Source organism: Moschus berezovskii, chromosome 10, assembly GCF_049115385.1.
Source record: "Moschus berezovskii isolate FMDL1 chromosome 10, NW_MosBer_1.0, whole genome shotgun sequence".
NCBI lineage: Eukaryota > Metazoa > Chordata > Mammalia > Artiodactyla > Moschidae > Moschus > Moschus berezovskii.
Genome location: NC_142469.1, coordinates 105,566,377 through 105,593,166, shown reverse-complemented (window position 1 = coordinate 105,593,166; position 26,790 = coordinate 105,566,377). Strand labels below are relative to the sequence as shown.

The window sequence follows — 26,790 nt, the reverse complement described above, 5'->3', positions numbered from 1 at the left end:
CTGTTAGAAGAACCACAAACTCCTCAAAACCTTTATGTGTATAAACACTCAACCAGACTGGAGGTAGAAACAGAGCTTGAAATAGTGGGAGAATTACTGGGCAACCTAGACAGCATATTAAAAAGCAGAGATATTACTTTGCCAACAAAGGTCCGTCTAGTCAAGGCTATGGTTTTTCCAGTGGTCATGTATGGATGTGAGAGTTGAACTGTGAAGAAAGCTGAGCACCAGAGAATTGATGGCTTTTGAACTGTGGTGTTGGAGAAGACTTTTGAGAGTCCCTTGGACTGCAAGGAGATCCAACCAGTCCATTCTAAAGGAGATCAGTCCTGGGTGTTCATTGGAAGGACTGATGTTAAAGCTGAAACTCCAATACTTTGGCCACCTCATGTGAAGAGTTGACTCACTGGAAAAGACTCTGATGCTGGGAGGGATTGGGGTCAGGAGAAGAAGGGGCGACAGAGAATGAGATGGCTGGATGGCATCACTGACTCGATGGACATGAGTTTGAGTGGACTCTGGGGGTTGGTGATGGACAGGGAGGCCTGGCGTGCTGTGTGATTCATGGAGTCGCAAAGAGCCAGACACGACTAGCGACTGAACTGAACTGAATCTTGTTCGTATGGCCCAATTATTGCTTTTAAAATTTAAATATTGTATCATTAATTAGCTTTTTAGTTTGTGATAAAGATAAGTTCGAGGCTCAATAAACAAATTTTAAGAAAAAAATATGGGATCCATCTGGGGGAAGTAAAGGCAGAGCTGTAACAGTTTTGCAAAATCTGAAAGTCACTGAAAGCGTCATTTTTTTGTTCACCGCCATCTCAAAATGGATATAAATAGGCTCACAAAAATCTGATATTAAAGTACTGTGTTTTTGGGGAAAAAAAGTAAATTGATCTTGGAAGGATCCAAACAGAACTGTACTCGTAATAACACTGCCATCATTACTTTTTTCTTTATTACTTGGAACATTAATTCAAGAGGTATATGAGAGTCTAATACAGAAAGCAGGCAAGCAAAGAAATAGCAATAATATCTGCAGTTTTTCTAAGGAAATGTGTCTATTGTATTTTTTCAATTCCTCCTTCATTGATGGTTCAACTGATGCTGACTATATACATTCCTCCTTGCTGTCAATGTGAAAAATATAGATTTTTGAGGAGGACGATAAAAATGGAAAGCTTATTTCCTACTAGGCGTAAAATTCCTCCTACGGGTTCGTGTTTGGCTCGAGTACCCCAGAGTCAGCGCGGCGTGGAGTCGAGCTGGGCATCGCGGGGCCAGCGCTCCACCGGCCGCAGGACCGAGGGCTTTCCGGGGACCCGCCCCACGACTGGACAGTTCAGGCTTCTCAGGAGAGGCCGCGAGTGGCGGGAGGGCTGAGGTTTCCTTGAAGGCGGCTGTGGCTGTGCTCCGTGCCAACCCCACCCCGCGGAAGGAAGGGCCCTGGGTGCTCCCAGCAGCGGGCAACATGCAGGTGAGAAGTGAACGGAGCCCGAGGAGCAGGCCCGGGGGGCTCCCAGAATTTCCCGGGCCGGGGTGAGTGGGCATCTTTTCCAAGCGGGAGGGAGCGATGCCATGGGGTCCTCTCCGCCCTGGACGACGGCTTCCGGAAGGGCAGAGGGACCCGAGCTCGAGAACCCGAGTGAATGCGGGGTTGAGAACCGCGTGCGCGGTGCGGGGACCGGCTCAGGGCGGCGCGGCCAGTACGAGGTCCCCGTCCTCGCCGTCCGCCCCGCGCCCCTGCCAGCCCTGTGCGGTGAGACCTGGGCAGCCAGGGACCCGGGGGTTCGGGGGAGGCAACACACAAGGCGCAGAAACAAGGTGAAGCCGGGTCCCACTGCCAGCTTCCAGGCCGGCGCAAACCCAAGCTGGGAGAGAGAATACTTGAAGGTAGAGGACGTTTCCAGTTTTGATCAGTTCTGTTAAAAGAAGGGACTCGAAGCACTGGGATTACGCGTGTGACTCAAAGTGCCTGACGAATCTCTGACTGAGTGGAATAACACAGGCCTTGCTGAAGTTTTATGCAGTGTCAGGGCAAGGCCCCCCTCTGAAGGAGGCTTTAAAAATTACTTTTTCCTCTCCAACCCGCTTTTAAATTTGCCTTGTAATTATCTCATGAATAATGAATATTCAATGCAAAAATTACACTGGTGACATTCTTATTTTTCTCTGCAGTGCCCACATAGAGACCCCTAAAAAGACATTTTTTGGCACTCCTGAAAGATTTTCATATAAAGGAAAATGAGAATGAGACCTTAATTATCCACAAATCCAGAACAAGTGATATTTTAGGTGACTTAAAAAGTACAAAGTATGATCCCGCCAAATATAGGAGCCTCCTTAAATTAAAGCTTTAGAAATCATTATATGCTTTCTTGGTCCGATTAAGTAAAACTTTCTGTTGCATAAACAGAAAAGAACAGTTTTTTTTTTCCTCTTGGGTTACTATTTGCATGCTTGCTCACTGAGAGTCCATTGTGGGCTTTTGTATACATTCAAGCATATTACACGGATATCCAGGGGCATATCTCAAAGGCCTTAGCTGAACTGGTGGAATCTCCTGCTCAGGAAGGTGCCAGTGAGCAGTGGGGGGCTAAGGACTGGGAACCAGCTGGCACCAGATCCCTTGGTCTCTAGGTCTCTGTGGAGTACTCAGAGGGGGCCCAATGGCTAACAAAACGTATACTGCAAACAGAGCTGAGCCGACAGGGTAACAAATGGCCGGTTGTCCCCACTCTCTCCCTGCCTCTGGGCAGGCCAGGAGATAGAATCTGCCCAGCCTGAGAGAGGACAGGAAGACCTACAGAGGAGGATGCTGTTCTCCACGTCAGAGCGGGATCTGGGAAGGTTGCTGGGAGGCCGGCTGTTTCCTGAGAGTCTTTGGCCTGGGTCGAGGATGGTCTCTCGCGGTCAAGGACCAGGGTGCAGACCACGTGGCCCGTTCGAGTGAGCAGGTGGTGGGGCACGGATGGCCCCTCAGTTCCAGCCCCCCGTCAAGCCTTTCTTCCCACACAACCTGTGGCCCTTTTTTGTCGTTCAGTCGCTCCGTCAAGTCTGAGTCTTGGCGACCCCATGGACGGCAGCACACCAGGCTTCCCTGTGTGTCACCATCTCCCAAAGTTTCCTCACACTGGTGTCCATTGAGTCCATGATGCCATCTAACTACTTCAGTTTAGAAGTGATGAATGGAAATTGATTTTTTTATGATTAACTGAAAATGCAAATCATTCTTGATTCATCAAACTCGCCTTTAATCCAGGACTATCAAGATGTGCCTGGGTGCTGACCTTGTCTGCAGTTCAGAGTTCTGCTGCCAGTCTGATCCCTTTAGGTGAACTGACGTGGGGGGAGCAGTGCAGGTAGAGCAAGTGCAGGTGGACCTGGGACGCCCGGGATGAAACCTGGACGCTAAGCGTTGTTAAGATTCATACAGAGAAGCTGCTGACATAAAAGCTGTTTGGAGACTGACAGCAGTGTCTGTCTTGGAAAGAGGCTCCATCGGGACAGGCAGCTCCTGATGGGTCTCTGGTTTGCTCGGCCAAGCCCTTTGATTAAATAAATACTTCTGCCTTCTTCTGAAGTGAACTGGGGGGTCCAAAGGGGGAATTAGAACTATCTCCTGGGGGAGGGAGAGCTGGACAGTAGAAGTTTATCTCTGATGGACTATCTCTGCAAGCAGGAACTATTAGCATCCGGAAAACAAATTTTGTATTGCATTTTTGACTGCTGGCATATTAAAAAAATATATTGATTCTTGAATATTTATCTTTCATCTAATCACCTCATGAAAGCATTATATTAATTCTAACAGATTTAATTTCTGTTTTCTTTGAGGGAGCACAAAACTTCCTGTATATAATTTTCTCTGTCTTGTGAGATAGGCGATAGACTACAGATTAACACCCGCTAATCTGTAAAGCAATTTTACTCACACTTCATCGTCCACCCTCATTACTCTCATGCTGCCCATACTTCAACGAAATCATCTCCTACCGTTCTCTGCAGGCCGCTAAGCTGTTTGTCATCTTCCCAACAACTTGCTTTTCAAATTAAGGAGATTAAGGCACAGAGTAGTTCTGTAACCAGTCCAGGTTCACAAGCCCTGAGCCAGGGTTCCAACCCCAGAAACGTAACGCCGCGCCTTCACTCTTAAATACTCCCCCACCTCTTGTTTTTCCACATATTGTCCCACTTGTCCTGGTTCACAAGCTGAATCCCTATTTATTGATGCAAACCCCATTCAGGCAGAGTGGCCTGACCCTCTCACCCAGCCGGATGGGCAGGGACGGGCGCAGATGATGCAGTCTGCCACCTAGAGTGGGTGCCTGGGGTCCTCTGCATGGAGGGTGGTGGCAGTGCCCTCAGGAGCCTGGGACATTCTGGGAAGCAACCAGTGTGAAGGCATTTGCTGACTTTCTTTGTTAGTTTGCAGCATTACCAAAGAGGGGGGAAAAAATCAATTTCCTGCCATCTCCTCTACTCCAAACGTACCTAGATCTCTTTCCTTTTTTAACTAAACATTCACTTCCTGATGAAAGGAAAAGGGAGAGAGCTTTTCCTCATTGTTAAAAGAGGAAGTTCTCATCAGGTTTTAAGCAGCTAGGTCTGGTTCAGTGATGGCGATGTGATGGAATGAATGGAAGGCATGCGAAACCTCCGGCTTCACTCATCAAGGGTGGGGCTGTACCGCCAACACGCTGGGAAAGAGTTACCTGGTCTAAGTTGAAGAGCCTCCCTCCCAAATTTAAGCCCTTACTGGGACCTCTGAAGTTGGCCTTATCTGGAAATCAGGTCATTGCCGATGTAATTAGTAAAGTGAAGATGAGGTCATATGGGAATAGGGTGGGCCCCTAGTCCAAGCCTGACAAGGACAGGTGTCTTTATAAGAAGTGGAGATGAGACTCAGAGACAGACACACGGGGGAAACGTCATGTGGAGATGGAGGCAGCCACTGAAGTGATGCCTCTACAAGCCAAGGAACCCCAAAGATGGCTGGACTCACCAGAATCGAGGAGAGAGGCAGAGAACAGATTCTTCCCAAAAGACTGAGAGTCCCTTGGACTGCAAGGAGATCCAACCAGTCCATCCTAAAGGAAATCAACACTTAATATTCATTGGAAGGACTGATGCTGACGCTGAAGCCCCAATACTTTGGCCACCTGATGCAAAGAGCTGACTCATTGGAAAAGACCCTGATGCTGGGAAAGATTGAAGGCAGGAGGAGAAGGGGACGACAGAGGATGAGATGATTGGATGGCATCATTGACACAATGGACATGAGTTTGAGCAAACTCTGGGAGACAGCGACGGATAGGGAAGCCTGAAGTACTGCAGTCCATGGGGTGGCAAAGAGTCGGACATGAGTCAGTGACTGAACAACATCTCATGAAGTAGTGGGGCTGTTTAGGATAGGACTGGATGAACAAGTAATGGTCATACAGACCAGGTCAGTGAATACATTTCACACAACCACATATTAAGCAACTGATTCTTCTCAGTGTGCCACACTGCACAGAAAAGAGAAAGTTCAACACAGTTTGGCCATGAAACTAATAGTCTGATAAAGTATAGTTTAGTACATTTGGAGAGGGGCATAGATCAAAGGGCAGTTACGTGGATCTGGCATCTCTTAGACTCCTATGATTCTTTTTAGACCAGCTGGTTATGTCTGAGTGGAAGAGTTCAGGAGAGTTTAGATAGATACATGATCATTCCAAATCCACCTTTCAGGAATTGTGGCGTAGTATTCTATTAATAATAGTTTGCTCTGTAAACTTAGGACATTCAAAGGTTTTCGAGTCTCATAAACATAGATGCTGAAGAAAACATGAAGCAAATTTCTACATTGTGCTAAAATTTGTATAGAATTCCGTGGGGCGGGGGGACTCTTAATTCAAAATTAAAGTAAAAACTCTGTGAAATAAACTTTATGCAAGTCAATTGTAAGACATAAGAACTAAAGATATTTTTTGTAAACAATCAGCTCTCAAAAGTTCATCAGCATTTTAAAGGACCATAAAAATAGGTCCCATAGAACTCACAGAAATACATGAGGAGTATCTGAAACAGGCTGACTGGGAATTCTTAGGTTCTCATGAGCAGCTGTTTAAATAGACTATTAGTGGAATACAGTTGTTATTTTTCAGAAACTAGTTAAATATTGGGGTGAAAGATCTGGTATAAACTTTTCAAAATCCCCAAAATTCAATTTAATGCTTTATTTCCTGTGTTATTTAATGTGTCTGAATTTGAGTTGAAAAGTTTAAATCTCTTTTCCTGGACTTCTATAGGCTACAACATACATTCTAGGAAGTATTCATAGATAAACCTAAGACTGATGTTCACGCACATGGGAGCGTGTTATCTCACTAATTCATTTACTTCTGCATATTCTGTGACATAAAATTAATGTATTATTAGAGCTGTTGATACATGGAATCTCTGAACTGTTTCCACTGGAAGCTATTTCAGGACTACTGGTGCAGTTAGGAAAAAAAGTACCCAAGTAAGGATTGCCTCCGAAAAGCAGGGTGGTTGGAAAACCCTACTCTGCTGGCAGAGCCCCATATTTTAACTGTAAATGTTTTAATGCCGTTTATTTGCTCATGTTTCTCAAATGCAATACACTGCGTTGTTAATTTTGTAGCTACATCTCTGAAAGGTGTAAATTGAGCATTCCCACCATCTTCATTTTCTGAAACCTTTAATAATGTTTGTGAAAGAACAAAGGAAAGAAGAGATTGCTGTCATAGAAACTCTTATCTCTCTTTGGCTCCACAGCAGTCACTGGAAAGACAGCCTATCTTAGATGTCCACGATTCATTACTCAGAATTAAAGGAAACAAGTTCAAGCTTAGATGCTAGTTTGGATCTTCCAAAGAGGACCCTGATCCAGTCACCCCTGGCTTGTCACACTTGGCTTCTCTTTTAACAATAAGGACCTACCCCAAACTTCCGTCACATATTTGAGTTAGCCAGGAAGGGACGGGTTCGAGAGCCAGTTATCCCTGGGTGAGTCAGAGTCCTTCATTTATTTGGCCCCCACCTGGTGTCGGCAATCAGAGGCAAGATGAGTCCTTTGAAACAAAGGTGCTGCTGAGCTGGGCAAGCCAGGAGGCCATGCCTCACTCAGGCCCACAGAGCCACCATCAGGGGATACAACACATTAAATCACCTACTCCTGTGCGTTATACTCATTTATAAAGTCTCACTATATTGGTTTACAATATCATATATGTGTATAACATTGTATGTGTATATAGTGTTGTCTGGGGCTTCCCAGGTGGCATTACTGATGAATCTGCCTGCCCACGCAGGAGACAGAAGAGACGCAGGTTCGATCTTTGGGTCGGGAAGATCCCCTGGAGTAGGAAGTGGCCACTCACTCCACTATTCTTGCCTGAAAAAGCCCACGGACAGAGGAGCCTGGCGGGCTACCGTCCGTGGGTCGCAGAGAGTCGGACATGACTGAGTGACCGAGCACACACACGTAATGTCGTCAGATGATAATGACTCTCTCGTTTAATACACAGTCAAGGCCAGGCCCCACGTGAAGGGGCGGCCATGATCTCAATTGGTCATGCCGACCTCACAAAAGAGAGGTCATCATAAGTATTGTGTACGGATGAAGAGGTTTAAGTTCAGAGAAGTTACGAGATCTGCCTAAGGTGGCATCTCTTCTGCTCTCAAACGTTACTCTTTATCCCACTTGGCAGTTCACCCACTTGTCTGTTGCATTTTTTTTTAAAGCACAGTCTAATTGCAAACCCTTGAAAGTGTGTTATTCACAAACAGAAATTCCAGCCGCTCTGTGTCCTAGAGCAGGACTGGTCTTGTGGGACCGGGGTAAATTTCTATCCCTATAGAGGTGGGGATGGGGACATAGGCTGGTGCTAACAGCGTCACCTGCTCCTCCGTGTTCTGCCTTCTTCCCACCGGTCCCCTGGGGAGACGGCTGCCCCGGTAGTGCACTGGCAAACTGCTCGGCCCCTCTGATCATTTCAGACAAGGTCCAGCTGACATGAAAACGGGACAGAAATTGCAAAAAAGAGCAGGCAGTAGAATTACGCTAAAGCTTGTGCTTCGAAAGAACACTAGCAGAAGGACAAGGTCACTGTATTTGAAGGAACAGCACCTCTTTCATGCTCTCCTTCAGTCATTTATCTTGGGTCTCAGTCTCAAAAATATTTTGCTATACAACTGGAAAAAATATATCTTTGAATATGAATTGAACAAGACATTGATTATGTGCAAGTAGGGAAAAAGGAAACAGAAAATGAAATTGCTCTCAGAAACACCGAAATTAAGAATGAAAATTTTTTTCCTAATCTTAATGCTGCAAATTTCTAATCTATTTTTAGGTAAATATATCTGTCACTAAACACATCTGCTTTAATAAAAATGTATATGTGGTTCTGTGGATATGAGTAAAATATAATTGTGAAGCAAGATTTATTAAAATGCTATCAAAGCTAAATTGTTTTTAGGCTGAGAGTACTATTGTAGTTGGGAATCCTGTGATGAGCTTCTCCTGGCAGGACTGGAGCTGTGGAAACAGCCACTCTGAAGAATAGTTTTGCGTTTTAGAGCTAGAATGCTCCGATGTGGCAATTGGACCCTCTGGAAATACAGCAAACTACATTTTGGCATTGTACTGACAGGTTTCTAAGATAAGCAGAAAATGAAGCTGAAGCTAACATTTTTTCCCCTCAAATGTCAGAAAGATATTAACCAGAAAAATAGTTGAATGTCAAATTCCTGGTGCCTGCATTTAGAAACGTTCCAAAATAATTAACTGTGTGTAGGACCAATTAAGGCCGTGATATAAACGATAAAATCTCCATTTTGATAAAATCGAAATAGGGGTATATTCCTAAACCCAATCACTTATTTTGTGAAGCATATGAACATTTATAAGTTAAAGAATTAAATAAGTATTGATAGTATCAATATAACGAGGCCGACATGGGAGCCAATTGTTTTTAACAGTCTAGGGCTCCCAAGAGATTTATCTGTCTTCCTGGCAGCTGTACTTACTCTTTACAGGGTTCCTTGAGGAGGAGCGAGATTCTAATCACCTTTTGAATATCACTGTTTCTCTTCTTTTATACAAAGACACAAATGATGCTTAGATTTCAGCTCCAGGTCCAAGGACCAGAAGGACATTAACCCCTATGGGGGCAGCCCCTACTCCTACTCCAGCAGGGTGGAAAAGACGCTGGTGCTCACTTTTCACGACTGCCAAGCACAGAGGGAAGTGCGCATGTAGGAGGAGTTACAGTGAAAAACTGTGGTGGTCCATATAACACAGGCTTCTGTGAGGGTTACCGAGGAAACATTTGCGAACCACACAACTCAAAACTACTGACTATAACTGAGACTTCTGGGAGTGGACGTTCCCTGATTCTTTCATCTCTGACTTTATCTCTAGCATTTCTGATTTATCTCTACCTCTTATTTGATGCTGTTAGACAGTAAAAGTATGAATTATGAATCCAGAATACTTAAGGAAGGACTTTCCACAAAGTAGAAATGCTGTAACTAAAACTTTTAAGTTTAGATCATAAAAGGCTGAATTACTAACACCCAACTTCTACTTTCCTGAAAGAGTAACCATCTCATCTAAATGTCTACATTAACTCTATATATTCTTAAATATTTTTCAATGTGTATCAATTCATCCCATTATGAGCATTCGTAAGTTCCCATAACCCTAGCTGAAGTTGTTTTTGCTAAACATGTGCTTAATATTAAACATATAAGTAGGTCCTGCTACTGAAAGATAGCTATAGACTCTGATGAACCCATGATTCCCTGAATAGTGCCTGATTTAAGGAGACTTTTAGCAGTAATTTAGGAATTATATGAAAAATAATGATTCCAAACAAAGGACTTGTTTGTGATGGAAGCTGTCATATGTGCAGTTTTTGGTTTGATCTTTTTTACCTTTCTATACAATAAGCAGGTTATGTTGCAAAGTTTTCATGCACTGTTCCACTAAATTACTAACTTATTTACATGGCTGTCAGAAATTAACTTCAAGTGTTGACTTACACCGTGCATATGAGAAGTATGAGACTTCAAAGTTAGCAACATGAAAGATAATTAGATTCACATCATGTCAACAGGTTCAAAAAAAAATCACATTGTCAACAAGCAGATGTACATTCACTGCCTCTCAGGAGGTCAGCACAATTTGCTCATACCTTTGTTTAGGTGAAGCGGATTCACTTGAGTGCATCAGTGCTTTCCAAAGTGTACAGAATAATATTTTTTTAAATAAATGCATCAGCATATATTTTTTTAAATCAGTACTTACCATCAGCTAAGTAACTAAGTAACAGTAAGATTACCTGTTTTTCTATTGTTTCTTTAAGAAATAGGAGAACATGTATTAAAACTCTCCAAACCACCTGTACCAGATTTTAATAATATTGTTTTTAAAATTCATCCTAAATCAATTAATAAATGGCAACCCACTCCAGTACTCTTGCCTGGAAAATCCCATGGACGGAGAAGCCTGGTAGGCTACAGTCCATGGGGTTGCTAGGAGTCGGACACGACTGAGCAACTTCACTTTCACTTTTCACTTTCATGCATCGGAGAAGGAAATGGCAACCCACTCCAGTGTTCTTGCCTGGAGAATCCCAAGGACGGGGGAGCCTGGTGGGCTGCCGTCTATGGGGTCGCACAGAGTCGGCCACGACTGAAGCGACAGCAGCAGCAGCAGCAATTAATAAAAAGTAACTTTAAGAGAAAATACCTAAAGGCAGAATTACTGTCAAGAGAAGGGAGAACCTCAAAACCTACCAATATATTCAAAAGTCAGTTAAAAACTTTGCAATTTTATTATTGTTAGATCACAGAACTGCCTCAGTGCTTCTGTGCTGAGTAAGTAAGCTGTCCGTGTGAAGAGTAATAAATGAAATTGTTAATTTGACTATTTCCCTAGGGAGTAGGAGGAGAAGGGGTAGGGGTTATGCTATTTAGATCTCTAAGTGGATCTTGGTTTATATGCAATAATAAATCCTAAATGTGTTGCTAATTAACTCTACACTTCAAAGCACTCCCCCTTTTTTAATGCTTAAAAGACATTTCAATTCCTGGGGTAACTCACCATTCTTATTCTTAAAGATCTTCAGGATGGGAAGGGTTTGACGGTAAACTCACCATTCTTATTCTTAAAGATGTTCAGGATGGGAAGGATTTGACGGTAGTAGGGCACCAGTGCTTCACCCACCATCTCAGCTGACACAACCAGGTGCTGCAGGACTTTGAGAGTGACGCAGATGACCTGTCGGTTCCGCAGGTTCAAGGCATCTATCCAGTAGGAGAGGAAACAAGCCAGAGAGAGCATTAATCTCTACAATGTTAGGGTGAAGTAGTTTTGTAGGCCATTTAATTACACTGTACTCTACTGGGGATCGCCAACAGGATGAGCCGTGATGATACAGCTTGGAAAGATGTTTATAGCTCTTAATGCAAGAAACAGGATCTCATTTGTGTATTATTAATATCTCTTCTCCCAACTTTCACTGATTCCTCATCAGTCCTAAGAAAGCAACTCATTGTCCTTCACAGAAGAGGCTGGTGATGGCTGGGCAGCATGAAAGATAAAAGATCAGTTCACATCACCAGAGTCAAAGGACCCATGAAGGTGGATAGGAGATCGATTTTTACGCAACAACCCCTTTCAGCTAGCAGTCTGTGCTATGCTTAAAACTAGTGCCATGAAAAAAAAAAAAAAAACACTTGGCAGGGAAGAAGGGACTGGGTACAGTGTGTATGAGCAGAAACTATAGACTGGTTACCAAAACTGAGAACACTGTCGGCAGAAGGGACGGTGACTATATTTAGACTCTCAAGAAAGTGGGGAGTGAAAGCAATTTTTTAATGTTCAGAACTTTAGGAGGAATTAAGAGACCAAAGGAATACAAATACTTTTAAAGAACAATTCTGAAGGCAAAGTACAAGCTGTACTGCGGAGACAGGACAGCAGACAGAGTTATCTGGCGTCCCCCACGTTACACAGTCTGGAAACCTGCTCCAGTGGGGAGTACAGAGGGTCAGGGGCCAGGCCACTGATAACTGGCTGTGTAAACCTGACCAACTCCCCCATACTTTCTGGGTCCCAGTTTTCTTAACTCTAAGAACTTATTATTTACTTTCTTGAAAGAAAGTGAAAGTGAAGTCGCTCAGTCGTGTCCGACTCTTTGCAACCCCATGGACTGTGGCCTACCAGGCTCCTCCGTCTATGGGACTTTCCAGGCAAGAATACTGGAGTGGGTTGCCATTTCCTTCTACAGGAGATCTTCCCAACCCAGGAATTGAACCCGGTCTCCCGCATTGTAGGCAGACACTTTACCATCTGAGCCACCAAATTCCAAGATTTAAATAGAAAAGCTATATAAAGCATGTATTGGAGAAGAGGGGCTTTCCGGGTGATGTGGGTGGTAAAGAATCTGCCTGCCAACATAAGTGACGCAAGAGACATGGGTTTGATCCCTGACACAGGAAGATCCCCTAGAGAGGGAAATGGAAACTCACTCCAGTATTCTTGCCTGGAGAATCCCACGGACAGAGGAGCCTGGTGGGCTACAGTCCACAGGGTTGCAAAGAGTCGGACTGAAGTGACTTAGCACGCACTCTAGAAGGTCAAAGACGGTGAATGATAAACGGTGATGCCTGAGACTATTTCAGCACGAAGTTAGAGGCGCTTATCTGTAATCTTCTACTTTCTAAAGAGAAGATTGACTATGAGGGATTGATTATGGAGGGATGAAAGGAACTAGACTATCCAAAAGAAGGACACCACGGTCAACGCACCTGTGAGGCAGTCCTCACCTTGTTCCGGAACTTCAGCTCATATTTCCAGGAGCCTATGTCTTGCTATAACCTCAGATCCAGTTTGTTCCAAAGATAAGCTTCCTCCTCAAACTTTATCTTTTTCTTATTTACCCCGTGTTGATACAACCAGGTTCCTAGCTGCTCAGGGTCAAGATCTCTTTCTCATCCTTTGCATTCTTCATGTAATGAAGTCGTCTTATTATTATTATTTTCTTTTTGAGGTCGCTCTTGAATCCGTGTCCTCCTCCCATCCTCCCTTTCATTCATCTGGTCCTGGGGCTCCATCCTCACCATCTCTTCTGGTTCTGGCCCGGGGAACTCCTCCACTGGAGCACTGCCATGCCCTCCTAACCCCCCTGCCTTCTTTCTGTCTTTCTCCACTCCCTCAACCTGTCTTTTCACACAGCTGCTAGATTAACCTTCTCAGAGCATAATCGCTGATCTTGCCACCTACTCAAAGACCTCAGAGTCTCCCCCACACCATTTCCTAAAAAATAATAAAGTACTGGTATAAACTAATTAGGCACAAAGGTGACTCTTAGGATAAGTTGGAACCAAATTAAATTCTCTATTAAAAATCCAAGAATATAAGGTATCACTTATACTGGTTTCACAGTTATTCCCTATGAAATCACTAGGAAGTTTTTTAGAATAAAATGTGGCCAGCTTCATCCCCTCTAGCAACAAAATGGGGGTTGAGGTCTGAAACCACCGCAGGGCACCTCACAACTCATGGTTCAGTTCGGACTACATTCTTGTTTGGTTTGAAAGTAAACACAACTGCAATGAATAGGGATGGCTTGACTTTTAACTCAGAGAACCAAGTTAAATATAACTATGGAATGTGATTGCATGATGGCTCATCATTACAGCATTTAGACACACTGCAGACCATACCATATCTTTTGAAAAACCACCAAAAATAGAATGCTATAATTTAGCCTAAATACTATAGTAATGAGACACTCAATAGTGGAGCCTCAGAGAACCATGGGAAGTTGGAGAGGGAAGTCAGGTAGAGTGTCCTGTAGTTAGTAGTGGGATCCTTTTTTCCTGGTCTTATCCAAGTGAAAAGTTGCTTTGTATATTTCAGAAGCCAGAAGTCATCGATCCCTACTGACTGACCCAGCTTCATTTTACAGAAGAGAACTGGGAGCCCTCAGAAACATCATTCTGAATATTATGGGAAGTGGACATTGTTTCAGAAAGCTTACTAATGAAGTTCAACATGTCTAGGGTTCAGTATGGTACAGATCTCTGTTCATATACTAGTCATTAACATGTATTGGATACCTCTATATACCAGTAATTAAACTGAGTGTACTTTATATATTAGTTTACTTAATCTTCATTCATGAAATATTTATTGAGAATGCATTATTACCAGTCATTATTTTTGGAATTGGAGATACAAAAGTGAGCAAGGCAGAATACTCAGTCCCTTTGAGCTGGTAATACAGTATGTAAGAAGATACTGGACAAATACTGCAAGTATACTGAGATTTCATAAAAAGGATATGGTACTTAAACAGCAAATCAAAATGGGCTTTCAGCTCAGTCTAGAAAGTAGGGAAGTCTCCTAGACACAGGTGAAGACCTAAGGGATGAGTAGATGTTACTCATGTGAAGGAGAGGGAAAGGCATGCTAGATTCCCTCCTCTTGGATAAAAGACTTCTTTTATAAGCTCATAGGGATAAAGGTCTAGTTAGCAGTGTGGGAACAAAGCTCAGGATAGCAAAGAAACAGTCTTCCAAATGGTTTTTATCATTGTGTGTATGTTTTTCTTGGGATCATCAGGAGATGGTGGGAAGAAATACGTGAGCACGTGTAGTTGTCCATAAAAGGAGACTGAGGCCATAGTACTTTCCCCCAAGTTACAAGATTCCTAGGTCTCATCTGGTCTCACTAATCAAAGAGAATCAGATGCCTGAAATCCCAGGTCTCTGCCTTTTCTCTCTATTCATCCCACTATCCCACTCTGCTCCCTAAAAAGGACTCAAGGCCACATTCAACTGAATATTTCATTACATCTATTACATATAAGTTTATCCCTATATGTATAACTCATTGATCACTTGGGGATAAATTAGTAATCTCTCTGACCATGGACAGTAATAATAGCTATTAGGAAAAGATATTTTATCTCATTGCAACCCCAACTGAATTAAGATGATTGTGATAACTGTCAATGAATTGACAATGACTGACAATAAAATGCCTGAAATGTTACTCTTAATGGCATCTAAAACGGAACAGTGAGTCATCCTAAAGGACCAGGTAATGGCTCTAAAACTTCTGCAGGAGCTGTGAAACAGAGCCAGGGTATGAAGCTTCCAGTGGTAAAGAGTCTGCCTGCCAATGCAGGAGAAGTCGGAGACGTGGGTTTGATCCCTGGGCCAGGAAGATCGCTTGGAGGAGGGCACAGCAAGCCACTCCAGTATTCTTGCCTGGAGAACCCCATGGACAGAGGAGCCTGGCGGGCTACAGCCCATGGGGTCACAAAGATTCGGACACGACTGAGGAACTGAACACACACGCAATGCACTATAGAAGCCCCTTAACTTCACCCGAGAGATTTTTTCTTTTTTTTAATATTGTCCATTCCCATGTCAGTCCCTCTACTCTCTTCCTCATTCTCATGAAATTAAGAAATACCATTAAATTGGAAGTCTTCTTGTTCTTACTGTCCCAATAGAACTAAGTAAAAAAGAGGTTTCTTTGGAAACAAAGGTCTTTTCTTTTGAAAAAGTATGGTAACAGATATAAAGAGACTATGATTCTGTAGCTTGAAAGAGAAGAAATGTGTTTATTCTTGTGTTGATGGGTCTGAAAGCAATTGTCAAGATGTAAGCGAGGACTTTGAACTCGAGATTTAAGGTTTTGAAAAGGGTCTAACATGAGAAATCTACTGACATTATAGATCAACCAGGAGAACCTTTATATTCAGAAAATTGGATTTCTATTGTACCGTTTACTGCTTTCAAGTATAATCAACAAGACAGAGCTTCCAGATATACAGAAATTGTTGAAGAATAAAGGAAAAATAATTTAAAGTCAAAGTGGTAAAACGTATTCATCTTAGATGGTTATAAGTTACATGTATGGTTTTCTCAAGCATATAACCCGTTATGGCTATGACTTTTTTGCAAGGTGAGAACATTTTCTACTATTAGGTATGATTCACAACTGCAGATCAGATAGAAACATTTCTATTTCCTTTAAAATTGGATACACCACACAAAATGCAAAAGCATACCACAAATTCTAAAAAATCTTTTTGACATATGGTATTAATGTTAATATCCTTGATATACAAACAGCTATCACAAGGAAAGATTGAGCCTGTTAATTTAAAAAATGGGCAAATAATATGAATGGATAATACACAAATTCATAAACACAAGAGAACAACATTTCAACTTCGTTGATGATCAAATGAAAGGAAACACTTCTCTATAATTTTGAGTATCATATTAACAAAAAGTTTTTGGAAATTTAATGCTCGGTGTGGAAGTAAGCCTGGGAAAAGAGGCACTCTCCTAGTACCATATTGAAAACCGTTACAAACTTGCTGTAGTAACACGCATGGACACTTGACCCAGCAATTCACTCCTGGGCGTTTAATCACAGGAAGGATGAAGCTGTGCGGAAAGAGTTGTAGGGAAGCATGTTATCAATACTATTAATGATTATGAGAAGCAAACTAAATGTTTTCAAAACACTGATTTAAGCAAAATCTAGTATATCTGTTAAATGAAACATTATAAACTTATTAAAGTCATCTGTAATAGAAAATATTTGAAAAATAGGAAAATGTTTATAAGATACAGTTGAGTAAAGAAGGAGGTTATAAAGTGTATTTTCGCTATGCTCTTATTTTGAAAATAGAATGTAAACACAGTAAAAGCTGGAGATTTTTAAGCTCAGATACAGACAATAGAGACCTATCTTATCCATGGGCATATGTAGACACTGGACTTTATTCCATTTAAAAATACTCTTTTTTACACTACCTTTTAAAAAAAATTAACATACTTTGCATACTTACTTAAAATATTCTTCATGATCATAATTTATGTTTTAATGTAGCAGAATTCTAGCCCTGTCTCCTTGTTCTTTCTCAATATTTTCTTGATTGTCCTTTTTTAAAACTTGTTTATTTTTTTTAATGCCAAAAATATTTTGTATTGTGGTACAGCTGATTAACAGTGTTGTGACAGTTTCAGGTGAACTGAAGGAAGGGACTCAGCCACGCACACACATGCATCCATTCTCCTCCAAAACCCCCTCCCAATCCAGGCCGGCACATAACAATGAGTTGAGTCCCTGTGCTACACAGGTATCTGTTGGCATCTACATTTTGAAATGAACTTTAGAATAATTTGATATGCTTAAAAAGTATGTTTGGCACTTTGATAAAATTTCCAACAAATGTAGAGAATAAACAGCAAGAAATGGCCATCCTTCCATTCAGGAACATGTATTTCTTCACCTGTTCCTATTTTTCTTTCATTAATCTCCTCAGAAAAGCTATAGAATACTTTTCAGGTAGATTCTGTGTACTTTTGTTAGGTTTGAAAGTAAAAGTGAAAGTCGCTCAGTCATTTCTGACTCTTTGTGAGCCAATGAATTGTACAGTTCATGGAATTCTCCAGGCCAGAATACTGGAGTGGATAGCCTTTCCCTTCTCCAGGAGATCTTCCCAACCCAGGGATCGAACCCAGGTCTCCTGCATCGCAGGTGGATTCTTTACCAGCTGAGCCACAAGGGAAGCCCAAGAATACTGGATTGGGTAGCCTATCCCTTCTCCAGCAGATCTTCCCGACCCAGGAATCGAACCGGGGTCTCCTGCATGGCAGGCAGATTCTTTACCAACTGAGCTATCAGGGACGCCCTTTGTTAGGTTTACTAGTGTTTGAATCATTCTTATTTATTTTGATATCTTATGTATTTTAATTTTACTGTGTAGAATATATATATATATATATATATATAATATAAAGTGCTATTTAACTTTTTAAGTATACAATTTAGTGGCATTAGTTATATTCACAATATTGTACAATTATCACCACTATTTCCAAATTTTTAATCACTTAAAACAGAAACTCTATACCTCTTTAAAAAAAAGCCCTCTCCACTCACTTCCCCGTGAGCCTTTGGTAAGCTCTCATCTACTTTCTGTCTTTATGATTTTCCTCTTATAGATATCCTAAAGTATTTTATGTATTATTTTTCCTGATGTTGAAATATTTAATTAATAATTACATTGCTGGGACCAATATCATATTAGTTGAATTAAACTGAAATGAATATAAATTTTGCTAGTTAAGGAGCAGTAAACATATCCATTTTTAATTTTCAGAATATAATGAATTCAAAATATGCTTTCAAACCAAATTTAGGTTTCAAAATTATAGAAATTACTCTCCTTCCAAAACAGAACTCATCTGCTATACAAATAAATATCATGTGGCCTGAATTCTCAATTAAAGCATCAGAGAATCAGCTTAGCTATTTTACGGAGTAAGTCTATTAAAAGTACTACCATTTTTCTGAAATTAATTGTTTTCCAATAAGTGTTATAAGAAAAGCATCATTTTTTCTCCAATCTCATACAGAAAGGATTATTTTTATGCAAAATTCAGATTTTCCATCAAAGCTTTTTTATTACAAATGGGTAATTTTCCCCCTTGTTTGATAGATAAGATTATATTCTTCCCTGATGGCTCAGATGGTAAAGAATCCGCCTGCAATGTAGAAGACCTGGTTTCAATCCCTAGGTCGAGAAGATCCCCTGGAGAAGGGAATGGCTACCCACTCTAGTAATTCTTGCCTAGAGAATTCTATGGACAGAGGAGCCTGGTGGGGTCGCCTAAAGTCAGACACGACTAAGTGACTAACACTTTGATTTTTTCACTTTTCGGGACCATAGAATACAACTCAGTATTTGGTGACAGTACTTGGCCTTTCTTTCCACTAAACAGTTTTAAAGATAGATACACAATTGATATAATTTGCTGAAATAAATGAGACCACCAATTACCAAGGTGGTCTCCACATTACAGTCAGTTCAGTTCAGTTCAGTTCAGTTGCTCAGTCGTGTCTGACTATCCGCAACCCCATGAATCACAGCAAGTCAGTAGCATGATCTATTTAGTACTCACACCTTTCTAGACACAGAGGAACCTGAAGAACAATGTCATTCAAGACTCTTCTTCAATCCTCCTGCAAGCAAGGCTGGGCCTGTGTTTGCTCTCATGCATATTTGTCTGAAGTCTCTAACAGTATCTGAGAGTAAACTTATCAGTACCCTACTTTGTCAAAAAGCAGAGGAGGATCTGTTTCTTGGGAGTGGCCCGCTCCCCTGTCCCATGCTGCTGACTCGACTCAACTTGAAGGAATGGGTGACAGGTGGAACAACAACCAGATGAAGGAGTTGGCCAGTCTTGGGACCACTCTTGAGTAAAACCAAGTGACAATCTGCTGTGACAAGCAGGCACTGCTTCTAAGAATTAGGGTTGTGTTTCTCCCTTTGGTTGAGAACAGGTGTCTGAGTCTGAACTAGCTTTAAGCTAACAGAAGCAGAAGCAGCAGACTATGAAGACAGGTAGAGTGCACCCAGGCTATCCACGAAACGAGAAAGTTGCAAGCTGTGCCATGGAACAGATGAGGAAACACAGTGTTTTCCAAAAAGGAGCTGCCTTTTCCTCTCCAAAGAAGAAATGCCTCCCTGGTGGCTCAGATGGGAAAGCGTCTGTCTGCAATGCAGGAGACCCGGGTTCAATCCCTGGGTTAGGAAGATCCTTGGAGAAGGAAATGGCACCCCACTCCAGTATTCTTGCCTGGAAAATCCCATGGACAGAGGAGCCTGGTAGGCTACAGTCCATGGGGTCGCAAAGAGTCGGACACCACTGAGTGACTTCTCTTTAAGCTTGACATTGATATCTGGTACAATTCTAGGACTAATTATTACTATTTAAGCAAGTGATCTGAGAGCTTCCAGGAAGACAGCATGGTTACTAGGAGCCAGTGTGAGCTCTCTGGAATGTCAGGCCAAGCTTATCTCATGCGTTCTAACAAATTCACTCACAAAAGAGATCATAAAAGACTATATTGCAAGGCATTTGGCAAGAATTCTCTTCAAGGAAAGATACAGAAATGGTTGGAGAATTAAGCACTTTCTTTTTTCCTTATGTTGTGAATAACTGAATTTAAGCAACATGTTATTGATGGTTTAGTATCAACCTGAATTGTCCCTACTGGAATACTGCAATGGTCCATACTTGACCAAGTTCAATTTCCATCCAACATTTTGATTGTAACTTGGATGAAAGTTACAAAATCTAAATCTATTAATTTTTTGATGACCCAGAGTTAGGATGTCTGTAGAGACATGCCATAAGGAACACCAAGGAGGTAAAAATAATACTTTACTATTATTACCAACGTGATTTGGCACTGTGCTAAACCTCCACCCCATATGATCTGTGAATCCTTACTGAATGCTTGGGAAGTTTTTTTCCCAAACCCCTAGTAAAGGTGAAATAATTAATTTATCAAAACCACACAGCTAGTTAATGGCCAGCTGGGGTCTGGTTTGCATGAGCCCAAAGCCTGTGCTTATTGTGGTTAGACTCCACTTCTTCGCACCCCACCAAATCCTGATGGATACCAGCCCCAGACTTGGGGCCTGCTCAGGAGAGATGGTCAGAGCTGCACAGCGAGCACAGGCTCTAGCATGGACTTTGAGCAATCGAACTAGACCCCTGTTGGGACGTGAGTGAACAAAGCATCCTGATGCAGGTGAGTTTCCTGGCATTTTTTGAAAAAAAAAAAAAAAAAACAACAACACAGAAAAGCAAGCAACACTCTGCAGTAGTGCGGTTCCCTGACTAAAGCTCAGCTCTCCTGTGGAAAGATGAAGATAATGATGTGAGGTTTTATCCTGTGTACCCAAAATCTGTCGCCACAATCCAGTAGAGAATGATGCTGATGGTGATGATAAGGACGACCCTAATGTTTATCACATCCGACAGCCTCTGCTAAGAGCTTAAAATGTACTTTCTCATTTAATCACTAACTAATCAGTTTTATAAATTCAGCCCCCAAGTGGTGAACTTGTCTGACAGCTGGTATGTATGTGGCAGAGTTAGAGTTCTGACCAGGGAGTCTGACTTCAGAGTCCTTGCTCTCAACTACACAGGAAGAGCGATAGAGTGTTTGTTCAAGAATGGGAAAGGGACTGCCATATGCAGTGGATTCCGTTTGAAATGCAGTAAGGCTCATTTTAGCTCTCTCCTTCATTCTATTGTGACCTTCTGGCATGGACAGCTATAATCTCCATTCTCATCATTTTTACTTTGGATCGTTCTGAGTCTTCTTCTCTATTCACGTAGGGATAGACCTGGGTTTTATTCACCCTCACAGGTCTGGCAGGAATTGTTCTTCTGGCAAGTGAGCAGGTAACTATTTAAACGCTTCTGAGAGTATCTAACCTCTGCCTCAGACTGCTATCACCCTGCGTCCACTTCTGCATTATTTATGTTGTAGGGCTTCATGCAGAGGGACACCGGGTTTTACATTACGACGCTCTTCAGTGGAGAATGAAAGGCAGTAACGCGGCTGACAGGCTAAGAGGGAGACAAATGGACAGAGAGGAAGCACAGTGAGCAGCATCCTCCAGGCGGCTGGACTCACAGCCCCGCCATGATGGCCCAGATTCAACATGGCGCGCCACTGCGGAAGAGCCCGCCTATCACGTCACCTGGGCATTTCTACGCAGCTTCCACTAGTGACCACAACAACTCTTTAGGGGTGTGCATCGGTTCCCTTGTCCTGGAGATGAAAACCAATCTCCCAAACTCGAGGAGATGGACCAATCTGTGCAAAACGGTGGAGCCAGCAATGGAACCCAGAAGCCAGGTCCACATTCTCCAGCAGCCACGCTAATTTCCAGAGACCACAGAGAAACACGGTCTTTAGTACCACCTACTGAAGCTCCCTCAGAAAATGGGCGATTCCAGATTCCACGGCCCTCAGTAGCCATGAGCTCCCATTCGGGAGCATCAGTTTGCTGCAGTAATATATAGATTAAGCCTACACTCTTAAGTGGCTCCACATGGAAAAGGACCATTTCTCATTCCTGCTGCTGCTAAGTCGCTTCAGTTGTGTCCGACTCTGTGCGACCCCATAGACGGCAGCCCACCAGGCTCCTCCGTTCCCGGGATTCTCCAGGCAAGAACACTGGAGTGGGTTGCCATTTCCTTCTCCAATGCATGAGAGTGAAAAGCGAAAGTGAAGTTGGCTCAGTCATGTCCGACTCGTAGCGACCCCATGGCCTGCAGCCCACCAGGCTCCTCCGTCCATGGGATTTTCCAGGCGAGAGTACTGGAGTGGGGTGCCATTTCTCATTCCTAGTAGATACCAAATTCACGTCCACATGAGGGTGAAAAGAGCGGACTGAGCACTTGCTCTGAAATGAGTGTGACGGGAACACAGATGGCTGCTTCCCTTCACAGTGTGTCGGCAGACTCAGTGGTTCCACGCAGCTGCGTAACCGAGGCCTGCTCGGGAGGAGCCGGGTACCTGGTGCAGAGAAGGCCGTGGAACCCCACTCCAGTACCCTTGCCTGGAAAATCAAACGCCTGTCCATCGAGTCGGTGATGCCATCCAGCCATCTCATCCTCTGTCGTCCCCTTCTCCTCCTGCCCTCAGTCTTTCCCAGCATCAGGGCCTTTTCCAGTGAGTCAGTTCTTCGCATCAGGTGGCCAAAGGATAGTTGAGCTATGTGAATTTATTAAGCAAACCTGATTCTTTACGATAATTTGAATTCATTTTCTTTTTTGTGTCTTGTAACCATAATAATCCTATATAATACACCCTTTTTTCATATTTTTAGAACAAATTATGTATTTTCTTCTTAAATTAAAAAATTACTACTTTTTATCATTTTAAAAATAACTTACTCATAAAATTTCAAGTGATATAAGCAAAATTATTAGATCATAAAAACAGTTCATTTCAACTGGACTTGCTTTCTGATTAAATAGAATTCTCAAAATAATTTTTGTATTGTGATCTCGTATTTTATCTTTCCTTGGTATATTTTTTCCCACTGAGCATTCTTTAAAAAGACCAATTTTGCTTTTGAAAATGTTATTGTTTAAATTGCTTCAGCTGTGTCTGTGCATGTTTGTCCTTTATAGTTGGGTGACCTCAACTCATTAGAGCTCTCCTAATGAGGCCACTGTTTAATGTCCTGTCTATTTGTAGATCAGTGATATTTCTGTAATTCTTTAGCAGCCAGGTCACCTTGCCTCCTAGTGGGCCATCTCACAAATGTATGTTCGTGCTACAAACGAAAGGCATCACATAAAACAATGTAGATGAATAAACAATTACTCTCACTACTTAAATAATTCCTCTAATAAGTGGAAAGCATTCTATCATTATACGCTTTATTTGTTGTTTCATATTAAGGATTCTTACGAGGTGGTTTTTATATCATATGCAGTACAAAGGCAAGCCTGAATGGCCACTTCATGCTTTTGACTATGATACCTATACACATTTCAGCATGGACAGCAGGTATGTAGCTGATTAATTTTGAAAATATTGATATTTTGATGCATCTACTGTGTACTAGACAGTGCATTCAATGACGTGAAAGTCAAAGTGTTGGTTGGTCAGTTGTTTCTGACTCCTTGCCACCCCATGAACTGTAGCCCGCCAGGCTCCTCTGTCCATGGAATTCTCCAGGCGAGAATTCTGCAGTGGGTTGCCATTTCCTTCTCCAGGAGATCTTACCAAGACAGGGATCAAACCCGTGTCTCCTGTGTCTCCTGCATTGGCAGGCAGGTTTCTACCATCTGAGTGGGTATATATTACTTTCTAATGTTATATTCTAAATGACATAAGAGAGAAAGATACAAAGTTCTGTAGGAACAGGAGGGCAGGGTGTGGAGAGGACTAGGGAGAGAGAGAAGAGTCAAAAGAAGATCTCAAGACAATTCCTATTGGAAGTGGGTTTTGAAGGCTGCTTCAGGGCTTCCCTGGTGTCTCAAATAAAGACTCCACCTGCAATGCAGAAGACTCAGGTTCTCCTGGGTCAGGTCGTGAGGATCTCCTGGATAAGGGAATGGTTACCCACTTCAGTATTCTTGCCTGGAGGCTACAGGCCATGGGATCGCAAAGAACTGGACACAACTGAGTGACTAACACTCACACTTTGCTGCTGCTGCTGCTGCTGCTAAGTCACTTCAGTCGTGTCCGACTCTGTGCGACCCCATAGACGGCAGCTCACCAGGCTCCCCTATCCCTGGGATTCTCCAGGCAAGAACACTGGAGTTTCTCACTCACAGTTTAGGCATCTGCTAATGTGTGAGAATGGGTGTGCTTCCAAAGTGAGCAAAGACGCACAACTAGAAAAGCACAAGACAAGTTCTATAGCACAATCAGTTCGGCTAGAGAATGGGGTGCATGAAGGCAAACAGGAAGAAACTAAGTCAAGAACATAATACACAGCCAGAGACCTAATGGGAGCCCTTGACTGTCACGCCAAAGAACGGCATGTAGGCAGAAGCCGGACGGGAGTCCGTCCTTGCAAGATGGAAGTGTGCTAGGTAAGACGTGTGAGCCGAAAGGTTTTTATCTCTAAAAACTAAGGTGTGTGTCCTGAGGCAGAAGGAAACAGAAGGTACACTTAATTGAGGTATCAGAGAACAGAGTTTTGGGCTGGCAGAGCATAATAAAAAAAATTAGAGGAGGGAATTCTGGAAGATAGAGACCTACAGATGAAGTAAACAAAAAAATCTGCTTGGAACTTCTGCCTGAGCTGATCTCTAAGGATAACGCACCTGAGAGAGATCCCAGTAGGCATGGAAACTCAGCAGAAGTTGGAAGATGAAAGAACTTAGCCTGCTGTTCACCACAGGGAAGACAAAGTTTAGAGTTTGTGTTTAGCAGGTTAACTGTCCATTAAAATCAGAACTGACACTCTTTAAAGGAATCAGAATTGAGAGTCTCCACAATTTATTAGTCATAATGTCCATGGTAGAATTACAACATTCTGGCCTCTAAGCAACTATAGTGAAGAGCACACCTCCATCGCCACCAACCTGCAGTGGGCATGCAGCAGATATGAGAAAGAACTTTAAGTCACTTACTGTTTTAAGCTTTTGATTTTGGAGACTGGTTGTTATTTCAACAAAAACTAGCCTGCTCTGATTGAAAAAATAAAATTAAAGATTCCCTCTATCAAAATAAGAGAATTTCCTTCTATTCTTAGTTTGTTTTAAAAATAGAAATGGGTGTTGAATTTTATCAAATGCTTTTTACCATCATTTGAGATGCTTGATTTTTACCCTTTAATACACAAATATAAATGCCATTAACTGATTCTACTAATGTTAAGCCAATCTTATCTTCCTGAAATAAAACCAACTTTGTCATGACATACTAATCATTTTTATATATCAATGGATTCAGTTTACTAGTAATTTTGTTCAGAAATTTTTCATTAATATTTATGAATGAGATTGTTATGGAAGATTCCTTCTTGTAATTTCTTGTAATGTCCTTGTTGGTAGCAAGTTATGTTGCATCATAAAAGGATATAGAATCTAAATTCTCTATTTTCATTATCTGGGAAAATTTGAGGAAGATTTAAACTATTTTTTCATTAAGTCTTTGGCACAACTAACCAAGTCTTCTATTATCTTTGTATGAAGAATTTTAATTACGAATTTTAATTTCTTCACTTGATACACTACGCTATGTACTTTAACTAATTTTTTATTTTTCTAGTGTCAGTTTTGGTAAGTTAGTTTTTTATTTTTCCAGTGTCAGTTTTGGTAAGTTACATATACCAAAAACTTGACCATTTAATTGAAATTTCAAAGTTTTAGGGATAAAGTTGTTTATAATATACTATCAAGATATCCTATCAATGTCTGTAGGGCCTAAATAACATTCCCTTTTTCATTTCTGACATTGGCTATTTTCGCCTTTTATTTTTTCCACTTTTTTTATTAACTTTTATAAGTGTTTATCAATTTTATAAATCATATCAAGAAACCAATCAATGTTTAGTTTTAATGCTCCCACTTGCATGACTGTATCCTATTTTTATTTTATTGTGCTTTTATACTAATAATTTATTCTTCCTTTGACTTTCTTTTACTGTTCTCCCTGTCATTTATTGAGAGGGATACTTAATTTACTATTTTTCTTGTTTTCTTTTTTTTATAACATGTTTAAAGCTACATATTTCTTTCTAATCCTATTTTACTGTCTCATATGTGTTAAATATTTTAATATACTTTTAGTTATATTTTAATGTAATATTTTTGTAAGTTTTTAATATGTAATTTATGTGATATTTTCATCATTATGCAGTTCAGTTCAGTTCAGTCGCTCAGTCATGTCCGACTCTTTGCGACCCCATGAATCACAGCACGTCAGGCCTCCCTGTCCATCACCAACTCCCGGAGTCCACTCAAACTCATGTCCATCGAGTCGGTGATGCCATCCAGCCATCTCATTCTCTCTCGTCCCCTTCTCCTCCCACCCCCAATCCCTCCCAGCATCAGAGTCTTTTCCAGTGAGTCAACTCATCGCATGAGGTGGCCAAAGTATTGGAGTTTCAGCTTTAGCATCAGTCCTTCCAATGAACACCCAGGACTGATCTCCTTTAGAGTCAGATAAGAAATTCTAATGAAATTATTAAGGATTCTAACATTATGCATTATGCAGTTAGAATCCTTAATAATTTCATTAGAATTTCTTATCTGACTCATGGGATATGTAAAAGTACATGTCAATTTCAAAATGTATGGGAAAGTTTTAGTTACTGCTTTAAAAAAAAAGATCTCTAACATAAATTGCATTTTGGTTATATAACATCCTTCGTATGCTTTCCATGCTTGGATACTTTT

At 41.6% G+C, this 26,790-nt stretch overlaps 1 protein-coding gene across 2 annotated transcripts in view; it reads right to left on the bottom strand.

The window, feature by feature from the left end:
* PACRG (parkin coregulated) overlaps positions 1–26,790 on the bottom strand; it is a 545,678-nt gene that overhangs the window by 228,768 nt on the left and 290,120 nt on the right. For both annotated transcript variants that reach the window (XM_055433658.2, XM_088840953.1), the window contains exon 4: positions 11,176–11,325. In XM_055433658.2, the coding sequence (XP_055289633.1) occupies positions 11,176–11,325 (150 nt within the window). The remainder of the gene's footprint in view (positions 1–11,175; positions 11,326–26,790) is intronic.